The sequence below is a fragment of the Terrapene carolina genome, unplaced genomic scaffold, assembly GCF_002925995.2.
Source record: "Terrapene carolina triunguis isolate 2854851 unplaced genomic scaffold, T_m_triunguis-2.0 Scaffold194, whole genome shotgun sequence".
Taxonomy (NCBI): domain Eukaryota; kingdom Metazoa; phylum Chordata; order Testudines; family Emydidae; genus Terrapene; species Terrapene triunguis.
In genome coordinates, this window is record NW_020664545.1 from 5,691,171 (window position 1) to 5,712,402 (window position 21,232).

General features: G+C 55.0%; 1 protein-coding gene across 1 annotated transcript; it reads right to left on the reverse strand.

The window, feature by feature from the left end:
- Nucleotides 1-2,605: 2,605 nt before the first annotated feature.
- Nucleotides 2,606-20,652, reverse strand: FGF22 (fibroblast growth factor 22). Its single transcript, XM_024222100.1, has 3 exons — nt 20,394-20,652; nt 3,393-3,496; nt 2,606-2,800 (listed from the first exon to the last, which is right to left on the reverse strand). The coding sequence occupies exons 1-3, from the start codon at nt 20,650-20,652 to the stop codon at nt 2,606-2,608; spliced, it is 558 nt and encodes a 185-aa protein (XP_024077868.1).
- Nucleotides 20,653-21,232: the final 580 nt, after the last annotated feature.

Here is a 21,232-nt window from a genome sequence, read left to right on the forward strand (position 1 = left end):
ACCCGCTGTGTGCCCTTGGGCAAGTCACGTCCTCGCTCTGTGCCTCAGTTTCCCCTCCTACTCTTTGTCCAGTCTATTTAGAAATTGTGAGCTCTTTGGGGAAGGGATGTCGCTGTATGTACAGCACCTTGCACAGTGTGGTCCTGATCTCAGCTGGGGCCTGTCGATGTTCCTGTATCCCAGATGATAATCCCTTACAGGGCGGCTGCATCACAACTCCTTTCCTCAACAGGGTCACAGCTGGAGTGCAGGATCTGGGTTGCCCGTCGATTTGCAGCCCACCTTCCAAGTCGTTCTGTAGTGCTTGGCGCATGAGCAACTGGCGCGTGTTTTCCTTGTGCTGAAGATGCTGAGACTCCCAAGTGATTGCGCGGCCTTACGAGCGGGAGTGTGCTGCACTGCGTGTGGGGGCAAGCGCCTGCTGGATGTAATAGCAGAGCTGAGCTGGCACCCACGCGCCGTTTGCGGGTACGAGCAGCGCACATACAGCGATCGGCTTCGAACCGCCACTTCGTAGCAGTTAGAACCCATCGGCGCCTCTCTCCACCTGGCTTCAGACCTACCTTGTTGGCTTCCCCTCTCCGGCTGGCGTGTCCTGCGCCTACCCAGAAAGCCCAACCGGAAGGGCAGAGTCTGCCGCTGCTCCGGCACGGAGGCGTTGGGTGAGAAGTTGTTCTTCCTGCCGGGTGGCGAGGGATAGGAATTCCAGTCACTGCCCCGGTTCGTGCTGCTGAGGTCCGGAGAAGGGAATTTCCTCCCGAATACAGATGGTAGCAGCGGGGTGACTCCTTGCGTAGTGATACTTAGAAGGAAGCACGGGTGTCTTGCTTTCATTGTGGCAGGCCTTGTTTCCCCTGCCTGAAATCCACTGCGTAGGGCTGGGATTGCAGGCTGGGCTGTAACCTGGTGAACACACGCCGAGAGCACAGTCCTCTCAGCACCTGGGAGCCCTTTGGTTCCCTCTGATCCTCCTTATCTGTGGAGGAACCGAGGAGGAGTGTGAAGTCCAAGCGTGTTCTGGGAACGTTATCGGTGCCGTGAAGTGAGATGCCCCTGCAGTACCGTTGTTGAGCTAGGCGGGCTGCCTTGCCCTGGCCTCCTGGGACTAGTTTGGCTGTGAGTGGACCCCTAACTCGCTCACTATCTTATCTCTGCACAGTCTCTCTGGCTCCAGTAGTCTCCTGAGGACCCTTCCCTGATGGAGTCTCCTGCTGTTTGACAAGAGCTTGAATGGAGCCGTGGCTTTCACTTTCTCTCAGCTCATTGCCTGTGGATGGGGGAGAGGGGCACCTGTATTAATGGGACCACCGGGAGGTTGTATCTGTTTCTCCTGCTTCTTTCCCCTTCCACCCTACTCTGACTGCTGGGACCAGCTCGTCACCTGGACCAAATCGGGCCACTCTCAGCGCTGACCTATTTAGGTCCTTACTGGGGATGCCCAGTGGTGGTCATGAGTCCTGAGGATCTAGGTGGTGAGTCAGAGCCGCCCTATAGAGGGTCGAAAGGCTCCATCGTCTTGATCCCTTTACTGGGCTACCGTCAGGAGCCAACGTCCTAGGGCAAAGTGAGCTCATTTGGGCCTGTGCCCTTCTTTGAGCTGTGTGCTGTCAGTCTGACCCCTGCCGGGCTCTACGCTGGCCACGGGGCGTCCTTCATGGTGCTGTGAAAGAGCATCGCAGGGCAGGCTGCTCTGCCGCTTTAAAGCCCTATCGGCCCTTTGGTGGTGGGGAAAGGGGGAGACAAGACAAGGATTCAGAAAAGCAGGAGCCGCTGGTTCTTTTCAAACCATCTGTGCCCTGTTTCCTTCTCTCTTAGCTTTGCTCTTCAGGACAAATTCCATCACAGGTCTCGGTGCTGTACCTAGCTAATACTTTGCACATAGAGCATTTGACACCTGTAGATCTCAACGCACTTGACCAAGGTATCGAAGGCAATCACGGCTGTGCCCATCTAGCTGCCGTGTTCCAGAGCCGGCTGCCGTCCACTCTGTCTGGGAAAGGCACAAGTGGTAGACAAGCGCTTTCAGCTTTGGGAAAGCCAAGCGGATGCAGCACAGAGAACCCAGAAGAGCAAAACTACAGAGGTTTTACCCCTCGCCCTCCAGCAATGGCACAGCCCCATGGTTACTGTAAAAGTAGAGAACAGGGCTTTAATTTGCCTGGCCGCTTATAGACAGACACTGTATACATGTGCATTGATACGTCGTTTAACAAAAACAACCCCAAAGTGTCTGGCCGTTCCCACTTGGGTGGCTCAGCCTCCCTTCAGCCGTCTTTTGAGGGAACAATGGTTGGAGCATTATGCCCATAGATCCTGGGGGCCTGCTGTGGGGGGGTGGGGGAGCTGCCAGCGCTCAGGGTGATACACGCAGGATGATTCCACTTCCTGGGTCCACGGGGAGTCAGTTCTAGCCAAGTGGGGGGGGTCCAGCGCTGCTCACTGGAGAGCAGATCCAAAGCAGCGGTTTTAAATCCTTCACCGCTCCCAGGGCAGGGGGAGAGCCCATCTCCTTTTTCATTCCAAAAAATAATAAATAGCACAAAAAGAGTCCTTTTAAAAAAAACAACCCCCCAACCCGCCTCAGTCCAGGGCGGCTGCGTGCGGCTCAGGAGACGAGCATGGGCAGGAAGTGAGCGGAGAGGTGCTGGCGCCGCGTCTTGTCCCCCGGCCTGGGCCTGCCCTTGGCGTTGAGGGCCAGGAACATGGGGCGGTTCCCGGGGCGCCAGCGCAGCGAGGCGTAGGTGTTATAGCCGTTCTCCTCGATGCGCTCTTTGAACTTGCAGTTGGGGTTATACTCCTTCTGGGGAGACAGAAACGGGGCCGTGAGTGCGGTGCGGCTGGGGGGTGTCCTCTGACTGGGGGGGGGGGCTAGAGCAAGGAACCTCAAGAGCCCGGGGTTATATCCCCAGCTCCTGGCCGGGAATGAAGTTCAGAGGTTACAGCCGGAGACTAGGAGTCAGGGAATTCCAGCTCCAGGAAGGGAGTGGGGTGCAACAGAGCAAGCAGCCAGGAGGCAAGACTCCTAGCAACGTGTGCATCCGTTTAGCAATGTGCTGCCGGCCCCCAGCAGGGAGGGCTTCCTTCCAGCAGCACGCTGAAATGTGTTAGTCTCTAAGGTGCCACACGTACTCCTGTTCTTTTTGCGGATACAGACTAACACGGCTGCTACTCTGAAACCTGTCTCTAAGCAGCTACCCACCCCCTGACTTAGCAGCATCAGGCACAGTCTCCTGAATGCCAGGCTGGGCCGAGCAGGGTCCTGCTAGCTCCTATCCCAAATTCTCCAGCCGACCAGTCTGATCCCTGGTCCAGAACGAAGCCACAAGCCGTGCTCCCCACAGAGCATCCTGTAAGGAGGGCCGAGGAGGGGGGAAAAACAGCTTGCTACCTACCGACCCGTATACTTTCCCCTTCTTGTTCATGGCCAGGTAGAAACCCGTGTGCACGGATTTGATGGCTACGACGCCCACTCGCACCGACCGGATCTCCAGGATGCCTGCGGGGAAACAGAGAATTCAGGGCACTGAATCGGAGGAGTGGAACAGTGCTGCAAGCGGGTGTGGAAAACAGCTGGGCTGCCATGGCGCAGGGCCCAGGCGCGTCATTTCGTTAGCCAGCAAAGCCCCCGTGGAGACACATTTTGTACGAGCGCCAACGGAAGGTATCGCATTGCCTGCCACTGAAATGCAGCCACCTCTGGGGTGGAAGGTGGCAGCATTTAGCTGCTTATTACAGCAATACTATTCAATACCTAAGAAGCCTTTCATCCAATTTGAACTGTTCAAGGGAGGCAGAGTGCAGTCAGCTAGGTTGGAGTCTGTCGAGGGCACCCATGTGTGGATGGTTCTGGCTGGACCTTTGTCAATGAGGCTGCCGGTAGCAAAACATCTTCCTATCGCTCCCTCAGCTTGCCTGACCTTTGATTTCCCAGTAACAGTCCGCAGGAGGCTTGAGTTAATTGAATGCCTCCCATCGCCAGAAAGCTGAGAGACAGACAGCTGCTGTCACATGACTAACAAGGCATTGCTTTATGCGGAGAAGCTTGTGTCTCTCAGCAACAGAAGCTGGTCCAATAAAAGATATTCCCTTGCCCCGTATCACTTGACAGGGGAGTGACTTGAGGCTGGAAAGTGAACCAACAAGTGACTGAGTTACAAATTGCGCCATTGAAACTCCCTGGCCGAGGAGAGCTTTAAGGAGGGATGGCAGAATAACCAGCAGTGCATGACCAAAGAGCTTACCATCTAAATAGACAACTGGTGGGAGGTGAAACTGAGGCACAGAGATAAGCAGTGACTGGCAGGGTCATGGGCAGAGATGAGACTAGAACCCAGGTCTCCTGACTCCCAGTCCTGTGCGCTAGGCACTGGGCAACACGGCCTCCTAATTATTGGTTGTGTTGCAAGAACACCAAGAGCCCCCAATCAGAAATCGGTGCCCCACTCTGCTAGGCGTCCATACACACAATGAAGAAAGCCGTGTTCCAAAAAGCTTCAATCTAAGTGAAGACTTTGGCCATGTTGGGATTTTTGGGCCGTAGATGAGTGCAGTGGGGACAGATGATGCAATTCCACTGAGGACCTCTTGGGCCAAACTCTGATCTTGGTTCTTCTAGTGAAAATCTGGAGTCACTCCATGGAGATCAATGGAGTGACGCCCGGTTTTCAGCAGTGTAAGATCAGAAATGAGTCCATTGAGAAATGCCAAGGTAAGCCCTACACTGCTTCAGAGCTTGACAACAATGCATGGGTGCTGTGTTATTTATTTGTCTTGTGATAGTCCAGGGCCCCATCGTACTAGGTGCAAAAGGGGAGTCCCTGCCCACAGCAGAGAGACCTTTCAATTCCTCCAGGCCTGGAGAGGTTTCTCCTTCCAGTCCCAATACAAAACAAAAAGACCCTTTGATACTGGGCTGGAGGGGGAGACTGGGTTTGCAGAGCTCCGCTCTGCGGCCTTCATCCTTCCAATCCGATCCCGCCCATGGCACAGAGTTGAGCCATACGCACTAAGGGAGGGAAATCCAGTTTCCTTGGGTTGCCCCAGCCTTGTGTGTAGAGAGCTGACAGCGTGTTCAGTAGAACTGCTTACACATTTTCCATTGCCAGTTTTCTGTCAGGAACTGCGGCTTCGACAAGATTGGCGGAAACGTATCGATGTTGTCGACATCGGACAGGAAATTATTGAAGCGATGCGTTTTGACTTCATTGTTTCAACTTTTACGGTATAATTTAGAATACAGACCAAAGTCAAAACATTTAGACTTTTAATATAGCACAAAATGAACCGAAGTCAAAATATCTCCGTATCGGGGGGTTTTGATGATTTGGAAATGAAATCTAGCCATTTTCATTGTGTGACACACTTAGAAATTTTGACTTTTCACTTAGCTTCGGCTCAAGAGATGATCCTCAGCTGGGGTGAAGCTGCAGAACTCCACTGACCTCAATGGATCTACAGTGACTTTAGGCCAGTTTAGAGATTAACAAATTTATTTGGGCGTAAGCTTTAGCCCAGGAAATCTTATGCCCAAATAAAGGTGTTAGTCTTTAAGGTGCCACAAGGACTCCTCGTTGTTTTTGCTGATACAGACTAACACGGCTGCCACTCTGAAACCTTTATGCCAGCTGCGGATCTCCCCCAAAGCCTCCATCCCCAGGAGCTCAGACAACACAGAATGCCCTGGAATGCACAAAGAAGAAAACTAATGTAGCTCACCAGACTGTCCTGATCACACGCGTTGATGTTGATTGAGCTAATCAGTGCAAACAGTTCCTGCCCTTGTCTGGGCTCAGGGGCCAGCTACTCCGATTGCTGCCAATTGATGCTGGAAACGGGGCTATTCCTGAATGCAGACAAAGCCCTTAGAGTGATGGTGTTTTTATGATGCTAATACCTAGTGGTTACATGGAGCTTTTTCATCCGTAGATCTCAAAGTGCTTTACAGAGGAGGTCTGTATCATCCTCCTTGTACGAATGGGGAAACTGAGGCACAGAGCAATGTCATTTTCTTCTTTTGTACGTGCCCCAAGTTGATATCTAGACTGTTCAGCCCTCTAACGGCTGCATCATCGAGGGCACCAAGGTGTTGCAGTCCACCCTCCAATCTTCTAAAAGTGCACTCCTGCCCCACCCTCTGCCTCACTGCCCCACCCTCCCAATCTGTGAAGATTGGACTAAGCCACCTTTCTGCATTGTGGTAGCCGCTCTGGGCCATGCAGTCAGCAGCCTGTGTAGCCTAGTCTAGGATCTGCATCCCAAGTTGCAAGCAGGTCAATTAGGGCTTCTGAAATTCATCTCTCGATCCCAGAGTTGCTGCCGCTCTCCGAGGAGAACATAGCCGTCAGCCCTGATATGCCCTGGTTCATCTGGGATTGGCACTGGGCTGGCGGCACTGGGCATGAACGTGAATGGCCGCTACAAAAGGATGGCACCTTGTGTAAGTTTTGGGGGAGCTCTGTGTGCCAGTAGATACAAATTAGATATTAACGTGTGGCAAAGGCAACCGCTAATGGTACATGTCACTGCGTTCAGTTCTGCATCAACTGGATGTGTGTGCTGCCTTCTGCTCTAAACTGCTGCGAACATCAGCACCAGGACCGAGGTCTGTACCACATTCTGCTCTGCAGAAGGTTCCTGCTGGCTTCTGAATCAATGGCCGTGTGGGAGCTGATCTTTTCTTTGCGTTCTACATGGGCGCAGTATGTTAGAGTCCAGTCCAAATTGATCTCACTTCTTTAGGAGTCAGGCTAGAAAGAGATCGGACTGTCCTCCACACAAACTGTTAGGGGTTGGTTGGTCAGGTGGAAGCTTTTCCAAACCTTGCCCCTCTTTTCTGGCTTCCTTGGGGACCCGGGGTTGGCCTGGTTCTCATGTGCCAGCAGCAGCTTTGCTCCGTCCTGGAGTTATCTGCTGAGACTGACCGAGCTCAACGGGAATGTTATTGCTTCAATAGAACACAGTTTGTATCAATGTTTTTTCTTTCTTTAAAATGCTCGCAACCAAGGAGACAAATTCCAGTTGCCCTCGAGCGCCGGGGATGGGACGAGGTGCCCCTTAATCCCGACAGGCGGCCTTTGATATTTCCAACCAAAATTGGTGTCAACGCGGGCGAGAGGCCAAGGTTTATCTACAAAACAGCGGCAGCTGCGTGGTAACTGACCTTTCCCATCTTCTGAGCTGTCTGAAGGGCCTGGCTCTATTGAAGGCTCCAGAGGAATTCTCTGGTGGCAAGATTTCCCATAGACTCCCATTCACCCCATTGGTTCCACCCTCATAGACAGCCACTGAAAGGGAACGGGGAACAGTCTAGGGATCTGGCTTTCACGACAGCAGGTTGGGTCGTTGAAGCTGAGCCAGGCTCAAGGGGGCGCCCTGGTGCATAGACATCACGCACGCAAATACGCCACCTCTGAAAAAGAACCTCCCACCCGCCTGCCCCCTTCATTAACAGAAATTTAGAGGGTCTGGTCTGAATTTCGGTGGCAGATGGGGGCCTTGGGATCCTGCACTGATGGGGCTGAATCCAAGCTCTGGAGCTGAACCCTGAGTTCTGAACTTCAGGGACGCTCCCTAACAAGGCAGAGGATTGTGTCCGTGCAGCGCCAAGCACTACAGGCTCCCGATCCTGGCTGCTGCCCCAATGTTGTTTTCATTGTTTGTGTCGAGGTAGCACCCAGGAGCCCCAGTCACAGGCCAGGACCTATTGTGGTCGGTGCTGTGCAAACAGGACAGAGAGACAGTCCCTGCCCCAGGGACATTGCAATTGGAGTATAAGACCAGAGAAAATAGAGGGATCCAGACATGGGATTATATGGAAACTATGAGCCAATATTGGTCGGCATGAAAAGTAGCGGTCCAGGCACACCAGCAGCTTAAACGCTGTCAGGTTTGTTGTAGGAATCACAGCAGAGGAGCATCTGAAGGCGGATCAGGAGGGAGCTTTGTGGATGTTTCCAGGGGGAGAGGGGGCAGCGTGGGAGAAGGCACAAAGGGGCTTGTTTGGGGAATGTAACAACGGGCTGGGATCTTGGGCCGGTTGGAGGCGGGAGTCGATGGTGGAGAACGAGACGTGAGCTCGGGTGGGGATCGGCCATGAATGGCCTTGACTGTGAAGACAAGCAGCTGGGGTTAGATGTGATAGAGAAGGTGCTTAATAATAATTAACCTAGACTCCCTTAGACCCACTTATACTCGTGATGTGATCAGTTACTCAAAAACTTCCCACGCTGTTAGTCACAACCAGCTCCATGGGCACAACGGCCGTGGGGTTTAGACCCTGGGGTATGGCGTAGGAGACCTGAGCTCAGTTCCCAGCTCTGCTACAGATCTCCTTGAGCAAACCACCTCCCTGATGGCCCCAGTGCCCGCTGCAGGGAATGTTGGGAAGACGTTGCAGCTGGTATGGACAAGACCCCCTAGCAGGAAAGCGCGTTCACTCATAAGGAAGCTGGGAGCAGCAGAGAAAGCACCATCCATACATCCCTGTGAAGTGCAGTGCCAGGCGCATCATTAACGTGACAAGCGCTAACGGCGGATGAGCCCCTTGAGGAATCAGTACAGAGGGAACGGTGCCAATACCTCGGAGGGGAATCTTCCACTCATTCCCCACTGAGGAGTGCTGCGCTGCATGGAAGCAGGAAAAGCATGTGGCCCTGACAGGATTTCACCAGAAATGCGACTACACCCTTGGTAAGAAGAGTAGAAAATGGCTGTCCATCTTCATGTCATCCAAGAGAACAAGATGTCCAAGATATGGCAGAAAGCTAGGATGATAGCTATATCAAAACCAGCAAAGGACCAGTCCCTACCAGCTAGCGACCGGCTGATATCACTTCCAAACTTGCTTACAAACTCCTGGCACAACCAATGCTTCAAGGCCTCATGTCTACAGTAGAGTTGGCTCTGGGTGATGACCAGGCAGGCCTAATAGGAGGACTTGTGACCAAGTTCTTGCTCTTGCCACCAAAACATAAAGTGGTTTCCCACAGAAGGAGAAGACGGGCTGTGTTTCTTGATTTGACGCCATCTGGCACACTAACCTGCTAGTCAAGACGTCAGAGATGTTACTTCCAATAGGTTGTTATGGCTACAGAAATGGTGCTTTGAAACAGACAATTCCAAGTGATATTAGGCAGTAAACTAAGGACACGGAGGATCCAGAAGAACGGACTCTTCCAGGGCTCTGCTCTTGCCCCAATTTTTTCCAATCTATTTACAAATGATCTGCCCCCCACAATCTCAAGGCCATTCAGGTCTGCAGATGACATCTGCCTCGCTTCAAGAGACAGAGATTTCCAAAAGATTGGGGACAACCTGAACTAAGGCGTGGCAGCATCAGACTATTGCAAGAAGTGGAGACTTAAGACCCGGGTGTCAAAGACTGTGTGGTCATACTTCCATCTCGGTCACGCCGGTGCTTCACGAGAGCCCAACATCATCTTGAGTGGAGAACAATGGGCAGGGGACCCGCAGGCCATATATCCAGGAGTAACTCCTAGCTTGTATACTTACCTACAAAGAACACCTCCGCCATGTAGCTGAGAAGATTAAGAGCAACAATGGCCTCCTAAATAAGTTTCCCTGCTCGGTGCTAGCTCTCCGCTACTCAGTGGCGCAATGCCGTGCTCCGGTGCGGTTAAGCTCTTCCCGCACCAAGCTAGTTGATGTCCAACTGAATCAAACAATGAAAATAACCGGGACTACGAGACCAAACCAACACAGAGTTGCTGCTGGTCCTTTCGAATATCCTGCCGGCTAACATCAGGCGTCACGTTGCAGCACAAGAACCGCCTGGACAAAATCCAGGAGACCCACAACTGCCATTTTTCATAGGGGTCTGGGAAGCGTCTCACCACCATGAGCAAAACCAAGGAGGGACCAGGAAAGCCGGAGGTTCAGGTGGACCTTTCCCAAAGGCCCTAGCACAACTGAGACACCAGAGGTGCTGTGAGCACAGGAACGGGTGCAGTCTGGTAGTCAGAGGAGGAGTCGGGGCTCCTGGGTTCAATTCCCCGTTCCCACACTCTGTGACCCAGGGCAGATAGTGTTCTTGGTGCCTCGTGTGGTCAGCCAATAAAATCCCTGGGATAAGACGTATCAGGCCCTTCGGGCCCTATAATTTATGCTCGTCGTCTGACCTCCCGCATGACGCAAGCCAGAGAACCTCACCCAATAGTCCTAGAGTGGAGGGAATTCCCCTCTCCTTCTCCACCAGCCCACCAACTTGTGCTGGGAGCTTCTGGGATGGAAGGTACTAGGTGAAAGGGAAAGCATGGTTACCGTCTCAGGCGCTGGCTGGGGAATTGGGATTTCTGTCCCAGCGCTACGTTCTCTGAGCTCCAGCTTGAAAAACAGGCCAGCGCTTTGATCCCAAGCTGCACGGGCAGCGAGATCAGCAAACAGCAAAGAACAAAACCACCCCAGCTTGGACCTGGCTGCATTCGCCGCAGCCATGGTCGTCCTTTTCCGGCAGGCAAGGAGATGAAAGTTGGGGACTGATTTCCCTGCGGGGAAAAGTCCAATTTGGTTGTGTGATTTCTTTTCCCCTTCTCCCTTGGGACCAGCTGCTTCCCCAGAGCCAGGCGGAAGGGATCCAAGCAAAACCTCCACATGGCTGGAACAAAGTGTCAGTCTTTGACCTGCGCTGACCCCTGATTTATTCCCCCCTAATTGGCAGCCGTGTTGTGCGTTTCGCCGAAATGTGATTCCTGATCTTCAGGCACAGACCCCTGCTGTTAGATCATCCCAGGCTCTTTCACCTCCGAGCCCTCCCGGGGTCCTTCCTCAGCTCCCGGTGCCCGGGTGGTCTGGGAAGAACCGGCCCCAGAGACTAAGGGCTAATTGTTATATTCACTCCCACCTGAGGGGAAGCTTGACACTAGCTCCTGGCTGCTTTTGCTAAGTGGCAGAGGGGGGAAAAAGGCACAAAAAGATGAGGAAAGAGGAACTGAAGGGATTAAAGTGGTAAATCTGCAATTCTCCCCTGCTCCCCAGTGCCTCCGGGGCTGCGTTAGGAAAAAACCAAACTGCTTTTTTTCCCTTCCTCTTGGGAAACGCCTGCTGTGTCCTAGCTGTGTGAGCCGCGTCCCCTGTGACCCTCCAGGCCGGGCCCAGGACGACTTCCTCATGTCAGCCTGCAACCCACTGACCCACCTTCCAAGGAAAGAGAAAGGACCCGGCCTTGGGTGTGTCTGGGGCGTGTATACGTGCATGGGCGTAAAGTAGGGGTGCGTGCATGGGCACATGCTCTGCCTCGTGCATGCATATATGCACAGTACATGCATAAACAAATCCCATATCGATCAGTGATTCTCAGACTTTTGTACTGGTGACCCCTTTCACAGAGCAAGCCTCTGAGTGCGACCCCCCCCCTTATAAATTAAAACCACTTTTTTATATATTTAACACCATTATAAATGCTGGAGGCAAAGCGGGGTTTGGGGTGGAGGCTGACAGCTCGCGACCCCCTGAAGGGGCCCGACCCCCAGTTTAAGAACCCCTGATATAGATGCTCTCCCCATATACACAATAACATGTGGCCTGCATTACGCACGTACCTTGCACCTATACACACTACGCTATGTATGCAATGGAGATGTACACGCCACGCACGTAGCTTGCACAGGTACACACGACGTGCATTGCACAGACAGGGATGCAAAGGTGCAGTGTGTCTACGTGAATGGATGGAGGGGCGTGCATGCCTGCGCACTTGTGAGAATGGGGGTGGAGGTGTGCGGCTGTGTGTATACGAAAGAAGGCGGATGGCTCAGTGCAAGGCGGGGTGTGTGTTTGACCGAGGGGAGGAGGAGGAGGAGATGTGAGTAGCACAGGGTGTGCACACGTGGGAATGTGGGTGGATGAGAGTGCAAGTGGAGGGAATGCAGCTGGATGAGTGGTGTGCGTGTGTGAACAGGGCTGGGGGAGGATTTATGTCCCCTGGATGGTTAGTGGGAGTCTGTGTGTGTGGGGGTGGGAGGAGTACATGAAGAGAGGAGGAGTGTAGTTGTAATACAGACCTCGCCTGGGGTCTGGCTCTGTGCTCGGCCAGAGGTGTCTGGCTGGCTGGCAGATCTCCTAGCAGCGTCACTAATGCGAAAGGCATGTGGCCAGACAAGGCAGGGTTTACACTGGAACCACCCAGCGCAGTTTCAGGAAACTCCATCTCCAGCTTCCCGGAGCTCCTGCTCTGGCCAAGACCCTGGGGGTCGCGAGCCTCTGCGCAGACACACAGCTCCCCACGTGTGCCGCCGTCTCCTTCGCAGCCCCCCACGCTGGCACTGGCAAGCTGCACTGCCATCCCTGGTGCTACTCGGCCAGCTTTACTCAGTGTCCTTAGCACAACCTGCTCGCCTAGGGGTGTGAGGAGAGTTCACGTTGCCTTGGGCTGGGGCCCGAGGAGCTCGAAGCATTGTGCAAATGGCTAGTTCTCACAACACCCTGGGGAGTGAGGTCAGTATTTTCAGTCCCATTTTGCAACTGGGGAAACTGAGGCACAAAGGGGCCGAGAGTCACCCAAGCTAACACAGCAAGTCAGCATCAGAGCCGGGCACTCAGGTTCGGAGCTCCTGGCCTTGCTCAGACTTCGAGCCCACGCTACGCTCTTGGGAAATCCCAACTCTCCTATTAAACCCAGAGGAAGCAGCACCGAGAAAAAACAATGGGGGCCCTTTCTAGGATCCCCTTCCAATCCCCTCTCTGCGCCGCTCTTCCCCGCTCACAGCCTCTATGAATATACAAGAATCTGGCGCCCGGGTCTCATGCCTCCTCCATCTCTGCGCTGAGCCCGGTAACAGGTCTCAGCAGAGCAGGTCTGGAAGCAAACGTCTCCCTGCTCAGGACACAACCAGGTTCTCTGCTGCACAGCATGCAGGTATGGGAGGCCAGGGAGGGACTGCTCCGTTCTGGGGGGTGGATCTCCATTCTCTGTGTCCTTTCTCCAGGGCAGCGGTTCCCTGGGAGGATGTCTCCTTCCCCACATTCCAGAGCTGGAATGCCCTCATTAGCACCATCCCCTCTAATGCTTGAGCGAAAGGAGTAACTCCATTAACTGGCAGCTCCCACAGGCTCTTCTGTGGATTTGCCACTCGAGGAGGACAAAGACCCCCCCACACACTCCTACCATGAGCTACAGAAGCATCCCCCTTAGTGGCGCCAGCCCTGGGAGGAGAGAGCGTGAAATCCACTCAGTGACACTGACAAACCTCTTTTCTTTGGGGCAGGTGGGGTTTTCAGCACAGCATCCGATTTGTTGTTCTTTGTATTACAGGAGCAGCTAGGGATCAGAGCCCCGTTGCACCAGGCTGGGTTGGGGTATACACCCCACACTGGCACTGAGAGGTTCAGGGCCGCCCGGGGGGGGGGGCAAGTGGGGCAATTTGCCCCAGGCCCCACAAGAATATAGTATTCTATAATACTGCAACTTTTTTTTTTATGGAAGGGGCCCCCGAAATTGCTTTGCCCCAGGCCCCCTAATCCTCTGGGCAGCCCTGGAGAGGGTTAATGGGAGCTCCGGCACTCAATCAGCTACCTGTTGGCACCTGGAGGGGGTCAATTAAGCAAGGCCACCGGGAAAGGAATCAGGCGACCCTCAGTTGGGGGGAGACCCACGAGAGAGGAAGCGCGGCGCAGTGGAGGAGGCTGGGAAGGGCAGAAGGGGCTTCAGAGCGTAGCTGTGGTTTGGGGATTTGTTGGTGAGCGCTGGGGAAGGATGCTGGGGTGTACGGCCCTGAAGGAAGGGTGAGGGCTGAAACCTTGGAGCGCCTGAGAGAAATACAGCTGCCTGGCAGGCCCAGGAAGGGGGTGTGGGGAAAGGCCTGCTGCCAGCCCAGGGTAGGAAGAAGCCTGTGGGAGGCAGCAGGGGATGAGTCTGAATAGACAGACCCAGGCTGCTCACTACAGGCTCCCTGGGCTGGCACCCGGAGGAGAGAAAGGGCCTGGGTTCCTCTACCAGCCACCAGGGAAGGTGGTGGGGGAAAAACCTGCAGAGACAGACAAGGGGATCAGGACTTCTGACTACCCTGGGACAAGGGCGTGTACGGACCACGGGGCCCAGAGTCGTGGGCTGCAAACCTCTCAGAACAACATTGGACAGTTGCTGTGTTGGACTTGCTCTTACCCCGGAAGGGGTGGAAACAAAATAGGACCTGGCCAAAGAGCAGCCCCCTGAGCATGGGAACAAAGCCTGCTGGGCCGCGCCCAGCCCCTAGGAGGCGCACCTGCAGCGAGTCCACCCCTCTACTCGGGCACTGGTCAACTGGTCCTGCCCCCAAGATTTGCCGTCGAAACACGGGGGAGGTGCAAGGGGCGGGTGCAGACTGCAGTGACCCTGCAGGGGGCGCCGCATGATGCACGGATGGCGCCACGCATGCAGCGGCTTCAAAGACACCAAGTGAGAGCCCAGGGTTGAGCCAGGTGCATTTTCCCAGCTGCCGCCTGACCGGCTGTCATACAGCCGGAGTTCCCAGCCAAACTTGCCCCCAACGTCCCTCGTAAATCTGGCCAGGGCAGGCTGGCGCCTGTGCGTGATCACAAGGCAGGAAGTCTTTCATTAACGAGGCCAGCTCCGAGGAAGCCTGGCAGCCTCTGAGGATCAAAGGTCACCTGGCTCTTTATTGTTTCCGATTGCGCTTCACGGATGGGGAAGCTGGCTGGGAATTGGAAGGCACCCGGCATCCTGCACCCCTTGCAGAGGCTGGGGGGCGGGGGAGGGAGTCTAGATACCCACTCAATGCTCCCCCAGCTGAGTCCATTGGTGTGTTTGCAATCAACCTCCCCTTGCCCTGATGGACCGGCACCGGCAAGCCAGAATTCTTCCCCCATCGCCCCAGGCCCCCCATGGGGGGAAGGCGGAGGATGTGCTCTTACTCTCCAGAGAGAGGGGAAGAGCTCCCAGGGGCAACTGAGCAGATGGAGCCCAGATGAGGACGGGAGAAGCATCAGGAGCTGCCCTCGGTCAGGGTAAAGGAGGTGGGTGGGAAACTGGCAGGAACTTTGAGCAAGGGAGAAGGCTCCAGACACCGTAAGAGACAGACAGACAGACGGATGGATGGACGGACAGATAAGAATTTAGGTCGAATTATTTCACATGAAAGGGCCGTTCAACATGGTCCCAGTTGGGGGGGCTGCAGCAGGTGTTACAAAGGAGTTGGAGAGACAGGTAGGCTCATTTCTGGGGCCGGAGAGAAGCTGCTACCGATCTATATGCCAAGGGGGTTCTGGGCACATCCTCTGGCCCTGGCCATCAGGGCAGAACGTTTCCCGCAGCACCTCCTGCTGGCTAGACAGAGATTAGTCTCTCTCTCTGAAAGCAGCCAGCGGGCTCCTTACTTTGCTTTGTGCCACAGTGGCCTGCTGTAGCCGCAGGCGAACGGACCCGTCGCCACAAACTAGCAGCCTCGTTCGCGGCGGGGGCGGGCTTTGCTGTGGTGGGCAGCTCCCGGGGCAGTGGGAGCACCTAGGGGAGTCAGATGTCCCGATTTTATAGGGACAGTCCCGATTTTGGGTCTTTTTCTTATATAGGCTCCTATTACCCCCCACCCCCATCCTGATTTTTCACACTTGCTGTCTGGTCACCCTAGGAGCACCGCAGGAGGATCAGCAGCTGAGTCTGGGTTAACTCAGCCCAGGGGTGAGCGGTCACACTGCTGCAAAGCCGCGGCGCTCCTGGGGCCTATCCCATTTCACTTTGTGCTGCAGGCAGCCCAGCTGCTCTCTGATTCCCCCCCCCCCCCCCCCCAATGACTTGTGGGAGGATTTGACTGTCTTTCCAGGCACCCAGGGGGGATTGTGGGAAGGCATTGGAGGACAGGCAGCATTCAAGTGGTGCTAGCCCACATCCTCCCCGCCAAGAGGGCGGGTTACCAGCGGGAGTGAACCCAGCCCTCAGGACAGGATGGGCCAGGGAGCCCAGGTTTAAAGCACCACAGCACGAGAGTTTTGTGTGTGGAGGTGGAGCCAGGATGGGGCAGCACCCGAGTAAGACCCCAGACTCTCTTTTGTGAAAACATCCCCCTTAGATTTTCACTCTCAGCTGGACACCACTTCATCTCTTAGCACGAGCAAAACTGGTCTCCATTAAGCAACATTTTCTGTCCCTGTTTTGCATATAGCGCAACGTCCCCGGTCTCTAGTTTTGGCTCATCAAGGCCGTTAAAGGGACACAGTCAGGATGAAAATGGCGTTTTACGAAGACCAGAGTTTGCAAAGCCGCTGATCAATGGGAGCACAGAAACTGCCAGACCAGATCAGACTAACAGCCCTTCACCCCGTCTCCAACAGGCCCCAGCACCCGCTACTTCAGAGGAAGGTGCATGAAGCCCTGCAGCAGGCACTTACGGGAAAATTTCTCTTCAGCCCCTCGGTTATTGGTTGGCTTCTGCCTAAAATGGGAAGGGTCAGATCTTTTCCCAGGGGGGAGGGAAATTTACCCCCTCCTTTGTGGCATTTGCCACCCACTCATCGCAGCGTTGCACAAGTGCCCAGGAGCCAGGACCTGGCGCTGGCTAGAAAGAAGTGAAACCGACCGGTCGTCTTTTGCAAGGTCTGAGCAAAGCCGCCCGCAAACAGCCTGGGAGGTGAGAAGCTAATTAGGTGGCAGAAACTCCAGTCAGGTTGAACGATCCTGTGCGGTTGTTGCTATTAATAACAAAGGACATTTGCTTCTCTACAAATAACACAAGCTGGTCTGCTCTCAGTCGCGGCTGGCTCTGTCCTGGGAATTCAAACCCGACAGCGGCGCTGTTCCCTTGCCCAATAAAATCGCCACCCCAATCAAGGCTAGATCCCACCTTGGCCAGCCTCAGGCTTAGCAGAGCGGGTTGCACAGGAGGAACTGATCCCTTCAGGAGGCTCCAGGACAGCATACGCTGCTGCAGGCAGCATCCGCATATAGTTCCCCCCCACACACACACACATCACCCCAGGCCATGCTGCTAGCCAGGACCGATACGGAGTCACTGCTCTGCCCTCATTGCTTCTTTCCAAGCCTTCGGCTCCTGCTAGGGGAGCTTGGCAGGAGTGAAAGGTGACGCAATCCTCCCAATTGGGCCCTTGGTGTTTGCAACCATCAGCTTTAGAGAAAGGACCTGGCTCTGCCACTGAGCCCCTGCGTGGAGTCAGTCCCGTCGCTCTGTGCCTCGGTTTCCCCATCTGTACAATGGAGATCATCCTTTGTCGGTCTTGTTTATTACGATTGTAAACTCTTTGGGGGCAGGGTCTCTCGGTCTGTTCAGTTCCCAGCACAATGGGATCCAGACTGTCATACCAATAATAAACTCGACCAAACTCACAGGGAAGGGTAACCCTGGCCGATCTGGGCCATGTTAGTCATCACATAGCCATGCTGGGCTAGACTCCACCCTCGTTAGGGTCAGTGGAACTGCCTGGGTGCAAACGAGGACGGGATCTGACTCCTGCAGGAGCCAATCCCTCGGATTGCGCCCAGATCTCAGGCGGCTTTCCTGACTCCCGCGCTTTTGTCTTCGAGATACCGTCAGCCTCCCATCCCTGTCTCCGTGGCTGCACTTGGGTGCCAAGTCCCGCCAGGAGCTGCAGCGCTGTTATCAAGGAGATGGGAGAGGGGTGGGGACTGGCAGAGCAGGGAGAGAGTGGAACTGAATCAGGACTTTGCTTCCACAGTGAAAATATTTACGGCCAAACCCTGATGAACTGAGACTCTACAAGCTACGGGGGCCACTGGCCGCCTCTTCCCGCCTCCTGCCGGTAGGGTGACCAGATGTCCCGATTTTATAGGGACAGTCCTGATTTTTGGGTCTTTTTCTTATATAGGCTCCTATTACCCCCCACCCCCTGTCCCGATTTTTCACACTTGCTGTCTGGTCACCCTACCTGCCGGCGGCCTGGGGAACTCCTGATTAGAGGCCGGTGGAGGAGGCAAAGCAGCAGCCTCATGCCCCAGGGAAAGGCCTAATCCTGTGGTGTTGTTACTGTATCCTAGCATCATGGCAAATCTTGGGTGCTCCTCCCCATACCGCCTCTCTGTGGGATGCAGGTGACGCTGCTGTAGGGAGGCAGGGATAGCTCAGTGGTTTGAGCATTAGCCTGCTAAACCCAGGATTGTAAATTCAATCCTTGATGGGGCCTCTTAGGGATCTGGGGCAAAATCAGTACTTGGTCCTGCTAGTGAAGGCAGGGGGCTGGACTCGATGACCTTCAAGGTCCCTTCCAGTTCTAGGAGATAGGATATCTCCATAAATTTATTTATTTAAAGCAGCCGGCTGATGTTATGCTCCTGATCCCCTTGCTGTGATTTTCCCTGACCCTTCCTTAATGCACTCGAGATGTCATATCATAATGCTGTCCGACGAGGTCAGGCTGCGCGCTATTTGGGGCAGTGGCCTCACCTTCGTATTTGACTCTTAAGTATCTCGGGCCCTATGCAAAGGTATCATAACAACATTATCTGGCCTCCTGTAGCAAACACAGGCCCCCATGCATCTGCCCAGGCCTCCTGGCGTTAATTAGGATGCAGTTCTGGGCACTGACGCAAAGGCAGAGGCGCAAAGTACCTTGCTGCATTTCAGGGCCAGTCTGTTGCGCAGAGAGAGAGCTGGGCAGAATTCCAGGCGTCTGGGAAGTGGGCTTGGAACGGGCCAGGATTAATGTAGCGGAGGGGTGTTAAGACTAGAGGATGCCTCAGTCTGCAAAAAGTCAGACCTGGATTCTGAGCCTCCCCCTCCAGCAGAAATTTGGTTCAAGCCCAACTCATCTTAAGAGCAATTCTCCTAAGTATTAACACTACAAGAGCATCTCTAAGGCCACGATCAGCCCCCAGTGATAACATACAGAGAGTAAAAGAGCCCAAGAATTTACAATAGAGTAGGCAAAGGGCAGGGGAAAGGGATTATTAGCCCCATTTTACAGATGGGGAACTGAGGGCCAGAAAGATTAAAGCCCAGGTCCTCAAAGGTATATAGCCCGGGTCCCATTCAAACCAATGGGAGTTAGGTGCCTAAATATCAATGAGGATCTGGGCTTTAAAGTGCCTCACCCAAGGCTGCACAAGGGGTCAATGTCAGAGCTGGCAAGTGACCCCAGATCCCTTGAGTCCCAGGTCACAAGCCCATCCCGACCCTCATTAGCAGCAGGCAAGTGACCCTATGATCTAATGAAATACTCGCTCATCGCTGCATGGAGCTGGACAGGTGACTCAATCACAGGGCAAAGAATTGCTGCAGGTGCCGAGTGCAACTAAAAAGAGAATTATTAGCAATCAGACAAGAAGCTGATGTCCCGACGGCCTGGTGAGGCCGTGTGTCGACTGCAGGGGCTGTGCCTCAGGGCTGGGATGCAGGGGGAATTGGAGATTTCTGGTGGCCTTGCAGGAGATCTTCTCATGCATGCATAAGGCAAGATTTTCAAAAGTGACTCAGTGAATTTGGGGGCTCAACTTGAAGCTACTTTAAAACCCTGATTTTTAGAGAGCAGGTGCTCAGGTCCCTTCTGAAAATCAGGCTTTCTTTCAAGCTGTTGCTAATCCCTTTTGAAAGTCCGGGCCTTACTTGAGTTTCCGTTAGAGATGGGCCTGAATCCGAACTGGAATACAAACCTAGATCCGGCCCCACGTTTCATGGCTGCACCTAGCGCCAAACTCCCCCAACTCTGCTTCAAATGGAGCTTCCCAACTTTGAAAACCCCTGCTCTCTCCGTGACGCCTGGTCCGTCCTTCCTGTCCTTGGGTAAGTCGCTTCCCCGCTCCGGGCCTCAGTTTCTCCATCTGTAAAATGGGGCTAACAGCACCTACCCACCTTCATGGAGCACTTTGAGATCGACTGATGGGAAGTGCTCAGTGCGTGATGGTTATGTCCATGCCAGACTAAGTAATTCCAGAAAAATTCCTCTGAAAAAACACCTACTGCAGCGTATCCAGCACACCACCTCTCTACCCTGGCACCCATATACACGGATGCTCCCCGGGCCTACGTACATCTCTGAGAGTTAACATGCTTGTAATGACCCAGCTGGGTGACACTCTTACTGTTATTTTCCTTTGTGATGGGAGTGGGAACCTGGGGGAACCCAGGCTCCAAACAGCCAGGCAAAAAGACCAGGTCCACCAGCAGGGTAGGAAGGATCAGGACCCGGGGATAGGACCATTGATAACAGAGCTTTCCACCTTCAAAGCCCTTTACACACATTAACTAAGCCCACCACCCCCCCCACCAAATCTTGTCTCCCATGTCACAGACAGGGAAACTGAGGCACAAAGAGGCAAAGTGATGCACCCAGGGTTGCAGCCAGAGGCAGAACAGGGGTTAGGAAGGAGCTGTTCCTGGCTTCCAGCCCAGTGCTCAAACCACTCGCCCCTGCTACCTGGTGCACAGGCCTCTAATGTCCCCGGGGGACCCTCCCACCCCGGTGCCCTCCATACTCACTGTTCGGACTTTCCTTCCACCGTGTGCCTTGCACCTTGCCACTGCTGTCGATGCACAGGAAGAAGTGGGTGGAGGCGTACAGCCTCCTCCAGCGCACGTCGCCCTCCAGATGGTTATAGCTCCGGGGGTGCCTGCTGGTGGCCCCCAAGTGGTTGCTCCCCGGCAGGGCAGCTGGGTCCCCGTGGGCCGATCCGGCGAGCAGCGAGAGGGCCAGGCAGAGCCAGAGAGAGCAGGGGCCGGCCGCCCCCCGCCGCCCCATGGCGGTCCTGGGGGCAGGAGGTCCAGGCGGCAGGCGGGACGGGTGTGACCATGTGCTACGACTGGTTCCAGCACATGCCCGGGCTCAGGGTGGTGGGAGGCGCGGGGCGCTCTCCAGAGCGCGTCACCAGCCCGGGCGAGAGCTCCCGGGGGGCATCCCTGGTGCCAGCTTCCCCGCAGGGCTCCTAGGGCAGGGGGACGACCCCCAGGAAGGGGTCAGCGGGCAGCAGCCTCTGGGGGAGCCAGGCCAGAGCAGGCAGCAGCCGGGCTACACCTGGGGCTTGGCAGGAGCGGCGGGTGCCCCCTGCCCGGCCGCTGCTGGAGGCAGGGTCAGAGCAGGTGGCTGCGGCTCGGTCTCAGGCGCTGGAGGAGGAAGTGGGGGGGCGCGGACGCCACGCGGGGCCGGCCGGACCCGGGGACTCCGGCCATTGACAGGCAAAGCCGCCGCTTCTCCCGCGGGGGGGGCCCTGCCCGGCGAAGTCCCAGCCAATGGCAGCGGGCGGAGGGCGGGGCGGCTCCTCTCATTCATAAATCTGCGCGGCTGCGAGGTCTTTAAACCTCTGGGTGCGCGTGTTTGTGAG